Here is a 20,180-nt window from a genome sequence, read left to right as displayed (position 1 = left end):
TTATGTATGCATTAATCAATGTAATGACATGAAAACATACTAAACTCAAAATTTTGGATGCAAGTGAATTATTAATATTTTATTGATTCCCCTTATTTTTTCTTTTTCTTTTTATAATTTCCATTCAAAAAAATCCCCCTGTGTATCATAATGAGCTTTAGCTATGACTATATTCACAATAATGGTCCTGCAAATAAAGATGCAAACAATGCCTCAGAATTCAGGTGAGAAAAGCACCTCAGAAACAATTAGACGATGTATGAAACACATGATGCAAGTTACCAGACACTGGTGATGTATATCTAACATTATGAAACGCAGTGTCCTCATCGCTTCCGCTAGCTTCAGTAGCTGTTGATTCGGGAGGTCTGGACAGAAATGTCTAAACACTAATGCCCTAATGTTTTCATGCTTGTTCATATAATGCAGGGTTTCCAAGTGTTTTTGTCAGCTAAAACCCCTTTAACACGAAATATGTACTTGAAATATATCAGAGGAAGTTAATGTTTTCACATTTTCACATTAACATGCAGGTTTATGAATAAAACACTAATACAATTTCTAATACAGTTGAATCTGTAAGTAATCTGCCCAGCTCTGCGCAGACAGACAGACCGATACTAATGGCAAACTCCTACAATACACCCAAATCAATTATTCATGCTTGTGCATCCAGTAGCTCATGAATAGTTTTTTGGAATAAATAATACATATGGATTTTCCTCCATGCCTTTACTCCTCTAGCTGACCGACACAGATTTCTTCCGTTTGCACGTCTCTTTACAACTCATCCTGTATGCTTTTTATAGGAATGCACCTGTCAGGAGAGATGTGTGTGTGTGTGTGTGTGTGTGTGTGTGAGGGGGTTGTACTGCTGTCCTGCAGGCTTTTATAGCAGAGTCGATTTACTGATGGAGCAGACTCTCAGAATCAATACACTCAGAGCTGTGCTCATCTCTTTATCTTTAAGGTGGTTTGTATATCTGGAGCTTTACAGCCCTGTATGCTTTTCAACATATATATAAAAAAAGAATGATTAAAGTAAACTGAGAAAACGCTACTTTCATTGAATTGATAGAGAATATGATACGAAACAATCTCATGCTTGTGATATAAATGATCAAACATACAGACGTTTTCCCAGTCTCTGCCATGAACGCATGCAATCTTTGTTTTGTCTATAGCCTGGTGCTATTGTCAGATGATGCAAGCTGGAGGGAGTACCTTAAGGTCCTGCTCTCCGTTCTCCCCGCCTCCGTCTCTGTGAGTGCATTTGAGATGCTCTGGGAGTTATACACAGACAGCCTCCATTTGACACTGAGCCGCAGCTCAATAGCACACTGTGAGCAGAAGAGGCGTTTCGCTGGATCTGTATTACTGGAGAAAAGGCCCAAGTTGTTTGGCTTTCCCCTGCTGTGGATGAATTGAAGATGGGGGTGAAGAGAAAGAGTCAAACAGAGCATTTGATGGAACTATGGTTGGAAATGAGAAGATAATCTGACATGGATGGATTTCACCAGCCCTTCTTGATTCAGGTGAGTGACTGTATTTATTGGGCCATTGTGGCCTAACGGTTAGAGAGTTGGACTTGTGTTTTTTGTTGGTTCGAGTCTCGGTGCAGGCAGGGGTTGTAGGTGTGTGGAGTGAATGTGAAGTGCTCTTTTGCACCCTTAAAACCAAGACAGGTGAGGCCTTTGAGCGAGAACCGAACCCCATCTGCTCCCCGGCGCTGCTGCAAAAATGGCTGCCCACTGCTCTGGGTGTGTTCCCTACTCACTACTGCGTGTGCACTAGGAAGGGTTAAATGCAGAGCAGAAAATCTGAGTATGGAACACCATTCTTGCCTTCACTCTCTCTCTCTTAATTATTAATTATCTGAACAACATAAGCTAAGATGATGAGAGCGGTTGTACATTGTTTGCTGTGAAATAGCCTTTGTTTATCATCTTGTTTTAAATGTATAAAACCCAAAACTTGTGCTTTAAGGTATGCACATTGAATTTGTGCTGGTCATCATCCATTTTCTAATAGCAGCATATAGGTCAAAACTGAACAGTTATGATTTTATGTGTAATATAGTGCTGCACTAAGATCTTTGTGCAGGTTATAATCTGTAAAATGCTTTATTTGTGATTGCCTGCAGTTTAACTATTGTTTTTCACCTGTAAAGTATGCGTTCATTCAAATCATGAGGTAATGTGCTCATATGGCCAAGTGATGGCACTGTTATCTCAGGGAAAAAAAATATACATAACTATACAATACAAGCAATATTAACAACAAATAGCAGCACAAATCTGTACATATAAAAGTATAGGTGACAACATCCACTTTTGAACAGCATATTAAACAGACACTATTCAACTCTGGTGTTTGCTTCCAAAACTCTGTTTGGTCTCATCTGTCCATACAGTTTGCATGCCATTTAAAGTTCGAGTAACACTGGGCAAACTGGAGGAGCATGAGTTTGTTGTTTGATGACAGTATATGGTCCTTTATTCCAGCCTGTTCCACACAAGCTGTGGTTATGTCCTCTGGTTGTATAGTTTTGGAGACCTCAAGATGCTACTGGCCATGTCCCAAATGGATCTTGCAGACTTACAATGGGCGCCGTGTGCATGTGTCGATTTGGTCGATTTGGTCCGAGATGGTGTCACTTCATAATCATACCCCAGGGAAACAGGAAGTCAAGACTAACCACTTATGTGTTCCGGATCACTAAGGGGAATTTAAAAACATACTGCATGATTGGAAATACACTACATATTTACAGGAATGCAGCTAATTGGGCCCCATGTTATTATTTCACTTTCACTGAAAAAAATAAAAATACTTATCATTTACTCTTGCATACCTTCATGATGTTGAAGATGTCGATGAATTTTATTCTTCAGTGGAAAACAAACTACGATTCTTAGAAAAACAGTCCATTTCTGTGAGTCCTTATAATGCAAGTGATTGGGATCCTCAAAGCTGACCCTTCAGAAAAGCTAAATAAAGAGGACAGTAATCCTTAAAACCCCAGTTGATTAATGAATGTTCTGCATCACTTCTGACATGAGTTTCACAATGCACTTATGTTTACAACAAATGTGAACTCACAAACCTTCATTTGGCAGCTTGGTCTAAAGCAATGAGTTATTCTTTAAAATATGAGAGTTTTTCTTACACACAGCTATGGTTTTGCTTCAGAAGTCTGGGCTTGTAATGGATTACTGCTGTGTTGGTTTTGCTTGGTGTTTGGCTGACTGATGGTCCCATCCATTTGCATTATATTGACTCACGGAAGTTTTATTTTTATTTTTCTAGAAGAAAGTCATAAATCGGGACAACGTGAGGGGGAGTAAATTATAAGAAATTGTAAGTTTTTGGTGGAGTATCAGTTTACATTAATATAATTTACTAGCAGTGTTGGGAAGTCAAGGAATTAAAATTAAAAAATTTAATTACATTTATGCATTTAGCAGACACTTACAGTTCATTCAGGCTATCAATTTTTACCTATCATGTGTTCCCGGGGAATCGAACCCCTAACCTGGCACTTGATAGTGTAGTGCTTTACCAATTGAGCTACAGGAACACTATTACATAACATGATTACAAAATAAATGTAATTTGTTACAGTAATAAGGAAAAAATGTAATTAAATTACAGTTACCTTAAAGGGGGGGTGAAATGCTATTTCATGCATACTGAGTTTTTTACACTGTTAAAGAGTTGGATTCCCATGCTAAACATGGACAAAGTTTCAAAAATTAAGTTGTACGTTTGAAGGAGTATTTCTGTTCCAAAAATACTCCTTCCGGTTTGTCACAAGTTTGGGAAAGTTTTTTTCGAGTATGGCTCTGTGTGACGTAGGAGCGGAATTTCCTTATATGGGTCCTGACGCACTTCTGCCGGAAGAGCGCGCTCCCGTATAGCAGAGCACTGAGAGCACAACAGACTTCACTGATCAGAGCGAGAGCGTCGCCAAATGTCACAAAAGAAGTGTGTTTTTGGTTGCCAGGGCAAGAAAACCCTGCACAGATTACCAAAAGAGAAACAGCATTAAGGGACCAGTGGATGGAGTTTATTTTTACAGAGCATCAACGGAGTTGTGCAAGTGTTTGTGTTTGTTCCCCTGCATTTCGAAGATGCTTGTTTTACAAACAAGGCCCAGTTTGACGGCGGATTTGCGTATCGTTTATTTCTTAAGGATGATGCAATCCCAACGAAAAAGGGTCACGATCGTGTGTTGGATCCGCAGGCAAATATCTCTGCCTCCTTGTTAGTGCGTCCGCCTCCCATCGGAGACCAGGGTTCGAGCCCCGCTCGGAGCGAGTCGTTGCTGCTGCTGCTCTCGTTCAGTTTCAGCCTCGGGATCTGATTCTGGATCATAAATAAACGCTGAATCTGACTGTTTGCCATGGTTTGTTTTGGATGTTTTTTTCCTCACGGTAATGTCACAGCTTCCAAACACTCTCAACGCAAAAGCTTACTCGCGCTCGTGATTCTTTAGCTCCGCCCACACGTCACGCCTCCAGCCGCTCGTGTTTTTCCGGGAAAAATCGATACAGACTATCTTTCTCTTATGAATATAATAAAACTAAAGACTTTTTGGAGTTATGAAGGATGCAGTACTACTCTATAGGTACTCAAGATTAACAGGATATTGAGTGAAAACGACCATTTCACCCCCCCCCCCCCCCCTTTAATGTATAACACAATAACACACTGGGACCTGCACCAGACACTTTGTACAGCATTGGTCTGCTCACAACCTCATTCAACTACCTCTTCAGTCAGTTCAAATAAAGAACTGCTCTCTGAGATTTTTGACCCTTTAAACAGTCATTATATCTGCACTGTTTGTTAACTTCACTGGTTTGCTCTCTATCTGCCATGTGCCTTGTGCTGCTTTTTACTTATCTTTCTTTTTACATGACCTATTTGTATAGTTGTACTTTATATTTTATCTGTATTTAATGTTCTACTGTTAGTGTTATCTGTATGCACCGGGGGTCTGAGGGTTACGCAATTTCAAATCTCTGTATGTATTGTACATATGGAAGAATTGACAGTAAAGCAGACTTGACTTGAATACTACTGTAAGGTTAACCCTGTCGGCTTTAAATGTTTGTAACAGTTGAAAAACATTAGAATTTTTGAAAAGTAATAAAAAAATGATTCCAATTTAATCAGTTGCATTACTTTATAGTAATAATTATAATCAGTATAAGTATAATCTGTAACCTATTACATTTCCAAAGTAATGTTCCCAGCACCGTTTACTGGTCTACTTTGTATGGAAGCCTTATTTCTGCCAAATCAAGATAATTGCTAAAATTTTGACTTTATTTCTCAGAATTGTGAGATATGAACTCGCAATTGTGAGAAAAGAAGAAAGTCAGAATTGCGGGATATAAACTCGCATTCACGGGTTATAAAGTCAGAATAGGGAGATATAAACACAATTTTGAGAAAAAAAAAAAATCACAATTACATAGTTTTATTTATTTTTTATTTAGTGGCGGAAACGGGCTTCCATAATTTTGTTCCCAACACAGCTGAAAAATTGTAATTAAATTTGAAAGCAACTATGTGTGCTGTGACTAGTCAATCTTGTATTGTGAACATCTTCGATTCATATTTTAATCCTACTAATCAAACGGCACATGAGTCATCTGGTACTGGAGTTTAGACGAGTCGAAACCTGGGCTGTTAAATGTGAAGTGAGCTTGCCATATCACGCGACTGCTAGAAGCGTTTGACAAAAACAGCGATGCAGTTCGGCGCAGCTCGTCGCGTCGCTGCAGTGATGAAAATCATGGCGGATCAACAATTCAACAACTTTCTCTGGTGAGTAAAGCTCCGCTCTCTAGATCTGTCCAGGGTTTATTCGCGTCTCGCCGCTGATCGGATCAGTAACGTTACACATGTTCGCTGTTGCGTTGAAACATCATTCGCCGATGTTATTGTTTGTTTGTGTGAAGCGTAACGTTACAAGAGAATGTGTTGGTAAACACGGTTAAATCTATCAGAACAATCTAATCTTCCCCTTTCTTTCTTTCTCTAGTTGTGTAGTTAGTTCGCTGCGTGTCAGATCCAGCGAAAAGCTGTTTAAACTTCTCAAAGGACAACACGGACTTCGCTTGAAACTCATAACATTAGTGTGTTAGCGTTAGGGAAAATATCCTTTCTTGTGTCGGTAACTAATGTTAGGAGTGTGTAAGAGCGGTTCATAATTTAACTGATATTAACAGTGTATCGAAACAGTTGAACGAATGAAGTGTAACTGTGTGACATGGATTATTGCCAGCATGAAATATTAACAAGCCTCTTCATTGTTCTCCAGTTTTTCCTCAAATGCACACAAGTCTTCTCCGTTTGATCAAGTTTTTAGAACTGAAGCGTGTTAAAGGTGTTAAATGTTTGTTTATAGAATTACCCGGATGTTCAAGACCTTTTAAAAAACACAAAGGCTAATGTCTTTGGTATCTTGATTTGTTTCCTCAGTCTGCTGATTCATTAACATGATCCAGTTTCATGAAACCTGTCTGTACTGTTCTGCATTTAATGCACAAGTACTGAATTTAATGCACAAGTACTGAATCTGCACGGCTGCACTGCAAACACGTCTGAACCCAAGCAAACTGATGTTATTGTGCTTCATCGGACTGATCTGTTCTGTGTGAGAGCAAGCAGAGCACACATTAGGCTATCAGCACTCATCTAAATGGCTTTAATTGTGCTGCTTTCTGATATAAACCTCTCTACTTGGCCTAAAGAAGTCTTCTGAGTATAGTTTTACAGACCTTTCAGTATAAACAAGATTATTGCATTTCATTGCTATTCTTTGAAATCCATAAATGTGGGCATTTTTAGTAGTCCTTTTATAATAACAGTCATTATTTGACTTCTGTCCCCAATGCAAAGAGCCATATTTCAAGAATAGCTATTGATATAGAGATCATAAAATGAATAAATATTGAGTATTTTGAAAAAGATTTGTTTAATTGGTGTTTTTAATGGCCAAAACTGTATTTTCACACTTAGTGCATTGTATAACCCAATACATTTAAATCATATTATAATATGCACACACAAACACAAATACCTCGTTAGATAGCTTCGAGATATTTTTGCCAGCGTGTTGTAAAACTCACTTGTAGATCTCTCATTGAGATGGCATTGTTGGCTTGCGTGGCGCAGAGAGAGATATCAGGGAAGTTGTACAGAATGTTTTACTACGGACTAATTTGTGTTTCTCCCAGCCGGTGAGCTCAGCAGTGAGTGTCTGTCTCTGATAGCTGCTCAGACCTGCTCGACAGGTTTCTGATGTCAGAACAATGGAGACCTGAAAAGGATCAGCAGGCCAGAGCAGTTAAACCCAACATAGTTACACAGTTACTTTCCCAGCGAGAACAGGTGGATATCGCTGTGGCTCATGCAAAAAATTGGCTGTGAATACTGTGTGACTTGCGTGACTGGTATCGTGAGCTGGCCGCAGTTTGGACAAACCATCTGGACATGAGACATCATTGCCAGTTCTTCACACACAGGACGGTTGGGAAGCCCAGAACAACAGTAATCCAAAAACACTGTGGCTTTCATTCTACTGTAAGTCGTAATGGCTTCTTTTCAGACACTGTTACTGACAGGATATCTGTCACCATCTCTGCTCTTCTGAGCGGCGGAGACGTGCTGACTAATGTTTCTTGCAACAACAGCGTGTCCTCTTCTTCGGATGTGCTGTTGGGTGTTTCATGTGTGTGTTTTGTCCTGAGAAGCGGTGGGAATAGTCTTGGCCTGGTGATTTACACATCACACGAGTCTCCTGTCGATCATCTGTTCTTAGCATTGTTAGTTGGCTTTCTCTTTTAAGGTATTAATTTTATAGCATTGCTATCAAGCTCAAAATTGGGCTGTTGTTCTGTGTCACGACGTTATGACTTCAGAGTGAATGCTTTAGATTCACAACCATCCTGGTTGGATGTGAATGTATAATAAATACAAACGTTTATACTCATTTGTGTTTTGCAGGAAGACTGCGTGCGCTTCTGTCTTTGATACAGCAGAAAGCAGAAGTGTGCTGTGTGAAATGCTAATCATTATCATTTCATCAGTATCATCTGAGGACTACTTGAATGTGGCTTGTTTAATTCTGTTGGGAGGACCCTGTCAGGGTTATTTGTCCTTGACTTATCAGGAGCTTCACTCACATGTTGCGAGCTGTAATAGAAAGACTGCATTACATGATATTAGATTCAGTCTTGACTTGCGGGTGACCTTGTTTAGAAACTGTATGCTGTGCTGTTTTGGAGAGTTATTGCTGCGAGTCACGTAGTCACATTACAAATACAATACCCACTTCAGAGTTGGCGGTACTATATGAGAGTAATGGATATGGGAAATGGTGTTTTAACCACATATTATAATTCAAGCCTTGTTTGTTAAAGATTTGTTTTACTCTCCCGCAGTCCATCCCAGATGTGGATGAGTTTGTTTCTTCTGCAGATTTGGAGAAATGTGTCATTGCATCAGTGTCTCAGTAATGGATGCTCTGCAGTGAATGGGTGCCGTCAGAATGAGAGTCCGATCAGCTTATAAAAACATCACAATAATCCACAGCACTCCAGTCCATCAGTGAACATCTGTCCATAATCCATAATAACTCACCGTCCAATAAAAGTGCATCTGGTCTGAATCAGGAGAGAAATCTGCACAGATCAAGCAGAGATTACAAGCCAAAACAGTCCAAAAACAGGTCTAAAGTAAACCGACATGTGTCAGGGTTTTGATGTGAGAAACAACAGGAAATTAATTGACTTTTTCACTGCCGGAATAATTATGGATTATGTATTGTGATGTTTTTATCAGCTGTTTGGACTCTCATTCTGACGGCACCCATTCACTGCAGAGCATCCATTGCTGAGACACTGATGCAATGACACATTTCTCCAAACCTGATGAAGAAACAAACTCTTCATAATCTGGGATGAACTGATAGTGAGAACATTTTAAGCATTTTGTGTGAGCTATTCATTCCAGGTGCATTGTTTTGGCCATGATGGTCCCTGATTTCAGATCAGTTTTGTTTGTGAGGTCGTGTCATTTCTTTTTGTTCTGTTCTCATGCCAGATTATTGAAGTCTGCTGCTGCCCGCTGTGATGGAGCCTGTTCAAGGGGCCTTGAAGAGCATCAGTCATGGGTTTGGATGCAAAGACTTGGTGTTTGAAGAATCCTGCATGTCTCCCAACATTCTCAAGAGCTTCCCCTACCGGAGATTATCAGATGACGGGAGAATCCCAGACGCCAAAACTAGCAGCACAATCCGCGTCTACCTGCCCAACAAACAGCGGACTGTGGTAACAATAAATAATCCTTGTTATCTTCAAACACTTTAGGTGATTGTGTGACACAATACGATGAGCTTATCCGGATGAAGACTTAGGCTATGTTTACATGACAATGATGTAGTCAAAAATGGATAAGTTTTTCCCTCACGTATAAGCAACATTTTCAAAACGATTTCCATTTACACGTATCAGCGAAACCGGCCAGAAGCGCTGTATTACGTATGCCAGGCCAGTAGCAGGCGCAGTCACCCTGTGAGTAACACTACCTGAGGGAAGTGATGATTACATGATGTGTCTCCGCTGTTGGTTGTAATATTGGTGAAGCTAATCCACACTTTGCCAAAGAAGCATTAGCAAACTCTTGCGCAGCATCAACAGTACCATGCACTCCTCCATTGTTGTGTATGTTTGTTCGTGTTTGCCTTTAAAATCAACACGTACTGCGCATGTCTACATACCTAACACATACTACGCACGCGCATGACGTCATCGTTTTCTAAGTTTCACAAATTGGATGTTTACACGGAAACAATAATGGTGAAGTTTTCTTAAACGTGCACTTTTAAACCAATTTTCAGTCCCCAAAACAATGTTGCCATGTAAATGGCCCCTTACACTGTAAGCGCCATGATGAATAAGCAGTTATTACAGATTCCCAAAGTGATTGTCAATATAACGTCAAAGATGCAGCTCGGATTGTTCCTTTCATAATCTTCTTCTCCTCTACACAACCTAACCCTAACCCTAACCCTTAACATGCTTGTTCACAGCTTTCACTTCAATTTAAGTGATGAAATGTTAAACTTGTGTTGTAATAGGTGAATGTGCGACCAGGTATGACGCTACGCAACTGCCTCATCAAAGCCCTGAAAGTCCGTGGACTTCAGCCAGAATGCTGTGCTGTTTTCAAGCTGCATCGAGAACATTCATAGTGAGTTGTGGCCTGTGCTGTTGTGAGCTTGCAGTCTGAATTGAATGAGACAACAGAGTTTATCACCTTATCCTCACTGTTTGCAACACGCAGTTCCAATTGAAAAGTAGCAAATGTGTTGAACCCAAATGAATAAGGTATTTTTGCCAGTGACTTTCATGTGGAAATGTGTTTTTACAGAACAATGTAAAATAATTACGAATGAAAAAATGCATTGTAACTGAAAATGCTAGATTTTGGTATGCACCATTTTACAAGCTCCCATGATCTGATTCTGATTCATTTGGGAATTACTGGGATATCCTGGAGGAAAACCTCTAGAAATGGCTTCCACACTACAACACTGTTGTCCTGGAGCAGCCAACTCCGAGTACAGATCCCGGGCCGGTTTATGAGTGAACTAGTAAAAGTGTCCCATCATGATCTCCATGTAACATGACTGAGCTAGAGCAGTTTCTCCAGAGAGATTATAAGAACAATCCAGGGACCAAAGCAGATCTGATATCTAAATATGACTTAAAGGGGCATGAATACTTATGAAAAAATGATTGTGTGTTTAATATCTGAAATAATCAAGCTCCATTTGGTTTAATTTTGGCCCTGCAAGTGAATTTGATGTAATTGCATTATTCTTTTTGTTCAGTAAAAAGTTGCGGATGGATTGGAGCACTGATTCTACCTCACTGGTCGGAGAGGAGTTGCTGGTTGAAGTCTTAGATCATGTACCCCTGACTACACACAATTTTGTGAGTTCCCATAATGTGTTTAAATCGAGCCATTGTTTTCTTTACAACTTCTCTAATGACCATCCCCTGAATCACAGGTACGAAAAACCTTTTTGAAGTTGGCCTTTTGTGACATATGTCAGAAGTTTCTTTTGCACGGCTTCAGATGTCAGACGTGCGGCTACAAGTTTCACGAGCACTGCAGCACCAAAGTGCCCACGATGTGCGTGGACTGGAGCAACATCAGACAGCTCCTGTGAGTGTTCAGCAACCCATACTCCTGCATCGCCACGCTCCATGTCTACACAGGGCTACTGTCGTGTAAATATCAGGCTCTCAATGATAAAAATTCAGATTTCCGGACCTAGAAAAGGACATACATTTATGTTTATGCACATTCTATTATAAAATGTAACCAGTGCTGCTTTTGTGTAATGTGCCATTTCCTAGCTTTTTATTTGTTATATTCCTCTGTTGAAAGAATATGGACATGTAGATGTAGTTCAGGGGAAGTCTGTTGATGCACAGAAAGAGTTTTGCATAGAGGCCCTCATACTGTGAGCTTTGTAGATGTCTATCAATGAAAATCAGGTAATGCACGGTACAAAGGTCCATTCTTTTGCTGCTCGTACTGGTCACAAAGCCCTCCTTCATTTAAAAACAAAAAATGTTTTCTAAGATTATACCACTCATTAGTCCTAAAATTAGACATGGTGTAGTTTGTAATTTAATGTAAGTTGATTGAGTGGCCGTGTCCTTCTCCAGGCTGTTCCCCACTCCCGGAGAGAACGGGACTCCATCGCTCCCTCCCCTCTCATCCCGTCGCATGCACAACTCTAAATTCTCCTTCAGGTAAATATAGCCTGTTTCTATATTTACCTCAAATGCAGTGAACTGACTCGACAAGTCCTCTGAAAATCAAAGCGTGTCAAGACGTCGTCTCCTCGTTTTTCTTCTTCCTTGGATTTATGGATGATGCTTGTAGTTCCTCGTGTTTAAGCATTTTTCCTTACACCGTTTTGTCAGCTTTATATTATAAACAGTCACATTAATAAATATTTCACTATTAATACTTTTTAGTCATATTTTCCCATTTAGTTTTGAAATGATTGGTCTTAGAGAGTCCTGCCCAAGTGGAGGAACACAAATCGATCAGGATCTATAGAGATGATCCATCTAGAGAAACTGATGACTGATCATCACAGAATATCATTTTAACAATAACACTTCCAGTGGACGTACACTAGGCCAACAACCATTAAAATGTGCACTGTTTTAGAAGTATATCCACTGGACATTAGAAGACGTTGCTGGCACGAGACTCGTGCGATAAGATCTCTTGCTGGCCTTGTCTGTGTAAACTTGCACCCAGTTTTGCAACGTGTTATTTTTTCCTGTTTTCATGATGATGTAAATCTATTTCGTAACTTTCACACCAAATGCGCACTGACTGATGTGTAAATGATGATTTTTTTCTTTTTGCCAGTGAAGATCGAAGCAAAAAAATAACAAATAAATAAATGTGCTAGTGGCACTTGATCTTCTTTAGTCTTGCTATAACTGTTTTGACGTTACGTTCGCCATGTTTTTATTATAGAGCACCGCCTGTGATGGAGGATTTTTGTAGGCCGACCTTATGCTAGCATCACACTTGTTCCTCTTGTTTTTTTTTTCATTTCTCTGGAACCAACAAAAGTTTATGATGCTCTCCATAAACCCACTCTCTTCAGGACGATGTAACCAGAAGTGCTAAAATGCATCTCGTTTCTGGGTTTTGGCCTAAAAAAATACACCATCCCTCCACCATATTTAGTTCTATATATTGCAAAGTTTTATATTATAAAGATGCTGTGCTGTGAAAGAAGACTTGGGTCTAAACGCATCCGAAACCCTGTGAGAACACAAACACTCCTACTTGCTAAGGTTCACTGACATATGAACACTTCTCTAGTCCCTATCACAGATACTCAACGCCAAATGCTTTAAACTACATCGCCCCCATGCCGTCCCCGGGTGTTTCTCTCAGTCATAAAGTGCTGTCCACGTCCACCCCCAACGTCCACATGGTGAGCACCACCCAGCCGGTCGATGAAGCGGCCTATCAGGTGAGACTCCAGCGCTCTCTCTTCTGCCCTAAATTCAGTTCCTTTATCCTTATGCTAAAATAGCGCTTCCCTCTTCTCTCCTAGGAAGCCTTAGGGCGGGATGAATCCGGTAAGGGGATTTTCAGAACTTTTCTTTAGGTTTCATAGCAAAACCAAGGCTGAAATGTCTTCTTACACATCCCGTTGTTGTGTGGCGTGTATTCACAGGAAGCCCTCCGAGTCAGAGCCCGACGGAGTGGTCCAAAACCCCGGCTCCAGCTCACAAGGAGAAACACTCCACTAACGCTCAGGAAAAACGCATCGTAAGCACCTCTTTACGATGCTTGAGACACAAATCAGACTATTAACAATATCAGATTGGTTTCTGCATGCCATTTCCGTCAGCATTAGCTAACGTGCGCGTGGTTTGTGTACTGGTCACTAGCGTCCTCGAGAGAAGAGAGATTCGAGCTACTATTGGGAGATCGAGGCCACCGAGGTGGTTCTGCACTCCAGGATCGGCTCAGGGTCTTTTGGCACAGTTTACAAAGGGAAGTGGCACGGTAAGGGTTCCTCCTCACCTTTAATTGATGTGTGGGGGTCACGCAGGGGCGCGTATAACGGCATCCAACACATCCAGTGATAACGATGTCTTTGGGTGATTTGTATTTAACTCTATAAAGCTGTTTTGTTATGAATAATCTGACCTTTGTGAACAAGCTCCAAAATAAAAGTCACTAATTATTAAAGTTCCCCTATTAAGCGATTTTGGATATTGCCTTTCAAACAGTTTCATACAGTTGCTGGAATTTGTAAAGCTGAAAGTGCATGATAAATAAAGTTATTGTAAATCATCAGTAATTCAAATCCCACTTGGGACAACACGCTCTTCATTGGGCGCACTAAGTGTAATTAATTATTACAACGTTGACGAAATAGTAATGGTAGACCGGTTTAGACGAACAGAAATCTGGCTTGCTCGAGTAAGTTTAAGTGATTGTATTTCATGAATTTTCAGGTGATGTTGCTGTGAAGATCTTAAAGGTCATGAATCCCACACCTGAGCAGTTACAGGCCTTTCGCAATGAAGTAGCTGTTCTCAGGTAAACCACACAAGAGTTTGAGAGAAACACTTGCATTATATCCTTGTCATGTGGTGCTTAGCATCTGCTAAACACTGGCCAAGCAGCTGAAGTGGTTTCTGTCATTGCTACAGGAAGACCAGGCATGTCAATATCGTTTTGTTTATGGGATACATGACCAAGACAAACATGGCCATTGTGACGCAGTGGTGTGAAGGAAGCAGCCTCTACAAACATCTGCACGTGCAGGAGACCAACTTCCAGATGTTTCAGCTGATCGACATCGCCAGACAGACGGCTCAGGGCATGGAGTGAGTGTTTGAGATAGTTTATAGCGATCCTGCTGATCACAGCTCAGAGGCAGGTGTGTTGCAGCCAGGGCTGTGTGATAATATCCTAACTGATGTTTAAATGTTACGCGATTCACAAAAACACACCCAGAGAGTGCAGACACGCACTATGAGATTCACATTTAGAGTTCACGCCTTCACTGCGTGATTTAATCTATTAAAAGATTCTGAGATATTTAGAATTTCACCAAAATTCAAAACATCCCCATCTTTATTTATATCATCTGATATAATGTCACACAAACAGTAGAGTTTTTTTTCTCTCCAAATATCACAATTGCAAATTTGACATCGATTTGATGAAGAGTTCAATAAATTAAGAAGTCAATATCAAGTGACTTGCATTTTAGACACAACAGTTCCTGTTTTTGCTCTATTTCGTCAACAAAAACCATTTCAGACAAGCCACAGCAGAACTGTTTTGTGTCTCTGAGCAACACAACAGTGTTTCGTTACTGAATCAATCAGCATTTGAACAAATCGGTTGAATGAATGACTCAATGATTCACTCGTACAGTGATTTTAGCTTTAGATTTAAAATAGATTTTCCCCAAATATCAGCTGATTATCATTATAGACAAACTTCCAGAAAATATGAAGATATAATTGTTAGTAGTTGCAGCAGGGTTGACTGGCCCTGATCTAGTCCAGTGTTTCTCAGCCCTACGCTTGCAACCGTAAACACTGTTATTTGCTAAATGCAAATTATAACATGAAGCTAAGCAAATGCTCTTGTATGGTTGGGATAGGAAAATTAACAGACTTATCAACTCCCAAAACGTCCATGCCTAAGCTGTTTTGTTGTAGATGTCAAAGGCTGTGCATCTAATGAATGCAACAGTATATTGGTGTAAATGGTGAACCGATAGAAGACACAGAAGAGTCGTCTGACGTGACATCATCCTGGAAAGCCATGGACAGAACTGCACAAAGTAAACCAAATGCAAACCAATATTGCTTTGAAAATATATGCTACCAATCAAAGGTTTGGGAGCAAAAATGTTTGACCTCAACAAAGACCTTTTCAAATCAATGCTGTTATTTTATATATCTTTTTGAACTTTGTATACATCAAAGAATACTGAAAACATATTTAATAGATAAATGCAGACTTGGTGAGCAGAAGAGCTTCTTGGGAAACCGTCTTACCAGTCCCGAACATTTGAAGAGTAATGTATATGATTATTGTAATGCATTTGATGCTTTCAGGCGTAGTGTTGGAAAGGATCTGTAGTGTAACACAATTAAGACCACAGAGCACAGCACGCTGTCAGTGTTTGACAGCATCGTATATTCTCAGGGGCAGATTTGCATTTTGAGAGCATGATACCATCAGCTATTTATAGAAATGGGACCAGGTTTTAAAATAGTACAGCAGAGGTGGGTGTTTATGTGTAAACTCAGAGGTGGTTTTGTCAGTTAACACCTGACGGTTTTCTCTACCATTATGATGATAATGCCAAAGATATACAGAATGTAACCTTTAAAGGTTTTCTAATAACTCTTCATGTCTTTTGTCTTCTAGTTACCTTCATGCAAAGAATATCATCCACCGAGACATGAAGTCAAATAGTATCTTTTACAAACATCTTCTGAATTGTACTTCCTTTTATTTCAGCATTGCATTGATCGAAGTGAACAGCTGTCTCTGTAGAGAAGGTTGATTTCGGTGAGTCTAGTGCTCAAGCTGTCAGAAATGCCCTTAACAGAAGCTCAGATATCTTCCTGCACGAAGGGTTGACGGTGAAGATTGGTGATTTTGGTCTGGCCACGGTGAAGGCGCGGTGGAGCGGCTCCCATCGGGTGGAGCAGCCGTCCGGCTCCATTCTGTGGATGGTGCGTCAAGAGTTCAGCCAAAGATTGGTCAAATGTGTCCCCCTGAGGCCATCCAACATCAGGATGAGTTTGTGTCTTCATCAGATCTGGAGAAATGCAGCGCTGCATCAGTGTCTCATCAATGGATGCTCCGCAGTGAATGGGTGCCGTCAGAATGAGAGTCCAAACAGCTGATAAAAATGTTCATATTAACACTTCCTCCACTGGAAAAGTCCATTTTTGTAAACAGTACCTGATTTCTCTCCTGATTCAGACCAAATCACCTTTTTCACTGGAGTAAGTGTTATTATGGACTGGTTTTGTAGTTAAAAACATCTTAATGCTGGATTTGTTTCGTCTTCTGTCTTCTCCAGATGTTGTGCTGTGGATTATTGTGATGTTTTTATCAGACTCTCATTCTGACGGCACCCATTCACTGCAGAGCATCCGTTGATGAGACACTGATGCAATGACACATTTCTGATGAAGAAACCCACTCATCCACATCTGGGATGGACTGAGTACCAGTGTTTTATGTAATATTTTCTGAATCTTTCACTGATGCTGATGTTTTCAGGCTCCTGAGGTCATCCGGATGCAGGACAACAATCCTTACAGTTTTCAGTCGGATGTGTACTCGTACGGTGTGGTCCTGTACGAGCTGATGACAGGAGAACTGCCTTATTCTATGATTGCAAACAGAGATCAGGTACAGTGACGCTACCCTTCTACAGATCATGAGACCGTAATCTACCTGTTCACCATGCATGAAATAAAACATGGGTTTGACTTCCAGATTCCTGCTTACAGGCTTCTTACGCAGTCCGGAAAAGCATGGAAGTTGATTTTGCTCATTTCCAGGTCTGGAAAAGTATGGAAAAAAAGATAGCACAGTATGGAAAAATATCTGCATTTCTAGCCCTCATTTAGCTTTCAATAATAGAAAGTGATTAATTTAATGAAAAAAAAGAAAGTGTCATGCAAGAAGTGTGTCTTCATAGCAGCTGCTCAGTGATTCAGAATGAATGCACTTTTTCATTATGCAGGTTTTTTTCTCCGGATATTCTTAGCTTAGAGTCTCTAAAAGGACCTTTGCACACATCTAGAATACACAGACGTTGGAGCGTGCACACAGCTGTATTGTGCCAGCGGTCCGTTCATGTCATGTTCTCTGCAGTACAGAGGATGATGAATTGGACATAAGGCCTTGATATCAGAGGTGCTTCCCAAGGAAAGCCATGTGTTGAGCAAATAGATCTTAATTCGTGTGCATCCGTGCTCTCGTTTCTTCATGAGAAGATGACAGTGATGCACAGAGGAAGGTGGTTACAGTATATAAAACTAGAAAATCTAATGCATAAGTGAACAAAATATTCCGTCAATAGTTTCTCGAGGGCATGAAAAACTTTCTTGTGTGCATGCAAAATCTTTTATATATGCAAGAGAAACAAAAACCAGCTCAGCTCAGGATTGAGGCGAGTGTGTGACAGTGGAGCTTGTGCTCACAGCAGCGTGACTCTCAAATGTGTTTGGCACTGATCCTGAGCGCTCCGGAGCCCTGCTGCTAAATTTAGGAGTCCAAAGGCTAAAGGTCCATTTAAAGCACCCTCACTGCTTGTGTAGCCTATTGTTTAATGGGGAGGTGAAACGAAGGCCGTCATTTTTGTTTTCCACCGTTTTCCAGTTATCTTAGAAAGCATTATGCAGTGTTTGTTAAGAGATGCAGCACTCACACTGTTCAAAACCAGGGATTCTCACTCAAAGTATTACATGAATCCTGCATTATTTGTGTAAGAGAGGCGTACTATTGCTTTTCTAAGAGATCCCATTGAGTGAAATAGAAGAGAAAGAGAGCAGATGATCATCCTAATCGCGCTGTGTATAACATGTCAGAGTCTAGTTCCTGTTGTAGTTTGGAGTAGAGTAAGTTGTTCCCGTTGCTTTGTGTGCAGATCATCTTTATGGTGGGGAGGGGCTATCTGACCCCTGACCTCAGTAAACTCTACAAGAGCTGTCCTAAAGCCATGAAGAGACTCGTCGCCGACTGCATCCAGAAGAGTAAAGACGACCGGCCGCTGTTTCCGCAGGTGAGGACAGTCTCCTGAATACAGAGCCTCGTTTAATCGCTTTCATGACAATTTCCCACAAACTATTCCCTTTACTCTACATTTACTCTGCACTACATTATATTACATAATATACAGTGTTTGTTCTTAAAAAACATTTTAAAGGTAGAACAATAAATGTTACACTTAAACTTAAAAACAAGACACAAAAAAAAAAAAAAAACAAGTGTGAAATGTGTATTATTTCCCCAAAATACATTTGGATCAGCTTGAATATAATGGCCTATGGTAATAATAACTGCTAATATTATGTTAATGACAATGCATTTTGTAGTCTAATTCTCAAATAGTTATTAATAATGTGTCTAAAAGCAGATATAATAATTATCCTGCATGTCATTTATCAGAAAGAAATAATCTGTATCAGTGTCATAATAAAACATCAGTGTCTAAAATATTAAATGTAAATAATATATCATTTTTCAATTCGGTGTCTTAACTGTTAATAGTGGTATATTGGATATATATTTTTTTATATTAGTTATTGATATTATTTTCAGTTTTTGAATAATTATGGTGTTGGTAATGTTCTTGTTTGGTTAGATTCACCTTCTTGTTGCGTTGTAGAAATGATTTTCTACTTTAAATGTCATGTTTAATTCAGTGCATTACTTGCCGTTTCTTTCTAATCATTTGTGAAAGTTACTAGCAATTTCTAAGTGAAAGTTGTAAATCCAGCACTTTTTTTGTGGTCATTGATGATGTGTAGATTAATTGTAAGCTGTAGCTGTTGGCAGTGTTTAATAATGAGGGTGTTTGACTGCATTGACATGATTTATGTGATGTCTTTTCTAGATCCTGTCCTCGATTGAGCTGCTCCAGCACTCGCTCCCCAAAATAAACCGCAGCGCGTCCGAGCCTTCGCTCCACAGAGCCTCGCACACCGAGGACATCAACGTCTGCACGCTCGCGCTCTCCTCCGCCTTCAAGTGAAGCCACGGGTCGTCCAGGGCTTGACGTCTGTGCTGTGTTTAGTGTGTAGTGTGTGTTAGCGTGAGACGTGAGCTGGCTGAGCAGCTGATAGCACTTTCTCCACGCGCCTCACACTCTCAGTGCGTCTGGCTCCCGCAGCATCCCTCATCATCACACTTGTAGATATTCCTGAAGTGCCAGTGTGAAGGTGGACATCATCTAAACAAGCACAAGGTGCAGGGAGCACTTTATGATCATCGTGTGTCTAGACGTCTCTTTGACTCGTGTATGTTACAGAAATCAAAGCAAGAAGAGGGTATTAACGTTATTATCAGACTTATTAGGGATCCTTTCTTTTTCTTCCTTCGGCTTTTAGTGCTTGTCATGGAGAATTAACTTGTAAACTTGACAGATTGTTTATTCATTGTATTTTAATAAAATTAAGTTAAATACACCACACAAGCTTGGTTTTTAAATGATTTGTGCTTCGTATGAGTAGTTGATTCTGGAGCGATTTATTTGAGAGTTACTTGCATTTCTATTGAAACGGTGTGAACTCTTAAAACAAGTTTTCATAAAAAACAATCACCAAATTGGTGCTTTTAAATATCTGTTCATCCATAATTCACGCCGAAGTATTTTTCACAGTTTCTCACAAATTGTAGAGTTGACTGCATTCTTAAATTCAGTGCTTCAAGTCTTCAAGTCATTTTCTCCCCCGTCAAACATCAAAGCATTCATGTTTCTATCATAAACACATAAATATTTAAGCCTGCTGCGGTGAATGAGCACTTTACATGAAGGTGAAGCACCTCCT

The 20,180-nt window shown here is 40.1% G+C and overlaps 1 protein-coding gene across 3 annotated transcripts; it reads left to right on the top strand.

Annotated features, from left to right (window-relative positions):
- The first annotated feature begins 1,382 nt into the window (after window positions 1-1,382).
- On the top strand, window positions 1,383-19,820 carry raf1b (Raf-1 proto-oncogene, serine/threonine kinase b). Of its 3 annotated transcripts, none has more exons than XM_026220749.1 (17): window positions 1,383-1,535; window positions 9,121-9,347; window positions 10,157-10,269; window positions 10,913-11,015; window positions 11,093-11,250; window positions 11,760-11,846; window positions 12,946-13,099; window positions 13,184-13,208; window positions 13,307-13,401; window positions 13,524-13,641; window positions 14,097-14,181; window positions 14,295-14,471; window positions 16,036-16,082; window positions 16,228-16,346; window positions 16,903-17,034; window positions 18,278-18,412; window positions 19,247-19,820. In XM_026220749.1, the coding sequence occupies exons 2-17, from the start codon at window positions 9,150-9,152 to the stop codon at window positions 19,382-19,384; spliced, it is 1,884 nt and encodes a 627-aa protein (XP_026076534.1). In that variant the 5' UTR covers window positions 1,383-1,535; window positions 9,121-9,149; the 3' UTR covers window positions 19,385-19,820. The 3 variants fall into 3 exon arrangements, with proteins under 3 accessions (XP_026076534.1, XP_026076533.1, XP_026076535.1); XM_026220748.1 differs by lacking the exon at window positions 1,383-1,535 and adding an exon at window positions 5,717-5,838; XM_026220750.1 differs by lacking the exons at window positions 1,383-1,535; window positions 11,760-11,846 and adding an exon at window positions 5,717-5,838.
- The last annotated feature ends 360 nt before the right edge of the window (window positions 19,821-20,180 follow it).

This window comes from Carassius auratus, chromosome 36 (genome assembly GCF_003368295.1).
Source record: "Carassius auratus strain Wakin chromosome 36, ASM336829v1, whole genome shotgun sequence".
NCBI lineage: Eukaryota > Metazoa > Chordata > Actinopteri > Cypriniformes > Cyprinidae > Carassius > Carassius auratus.
This window is presented reverse-complemented; position numbering and strand designations above follow the sequence as displayed.

Excerpts from the sequence above, each read along its gene's own strand:
- raf1b (XM_026220749.1), top strand. The coding sequence starts at position 9,150 with ATGGAGCCTGTTCAAGGGGCCTTGAAGAGCATCAGTCATGGGTTTGGA. Across the intron at positions 10,270-10,912 it reads CTGCATCGAGAACATTCATA|TAAAAAGTTGCGGATGGATT; the intron begins GTGAGTTGTGGC and ends CTTTTTGTTCAG. Across the intron at positions 14,472-16,035 it reads CAGACGGCTCAGGGCATGGA|TTACCTTCATGCAAAGAATA; the intron begins GTGAGTGTTTGA and ends TTTGTCTTCTAG.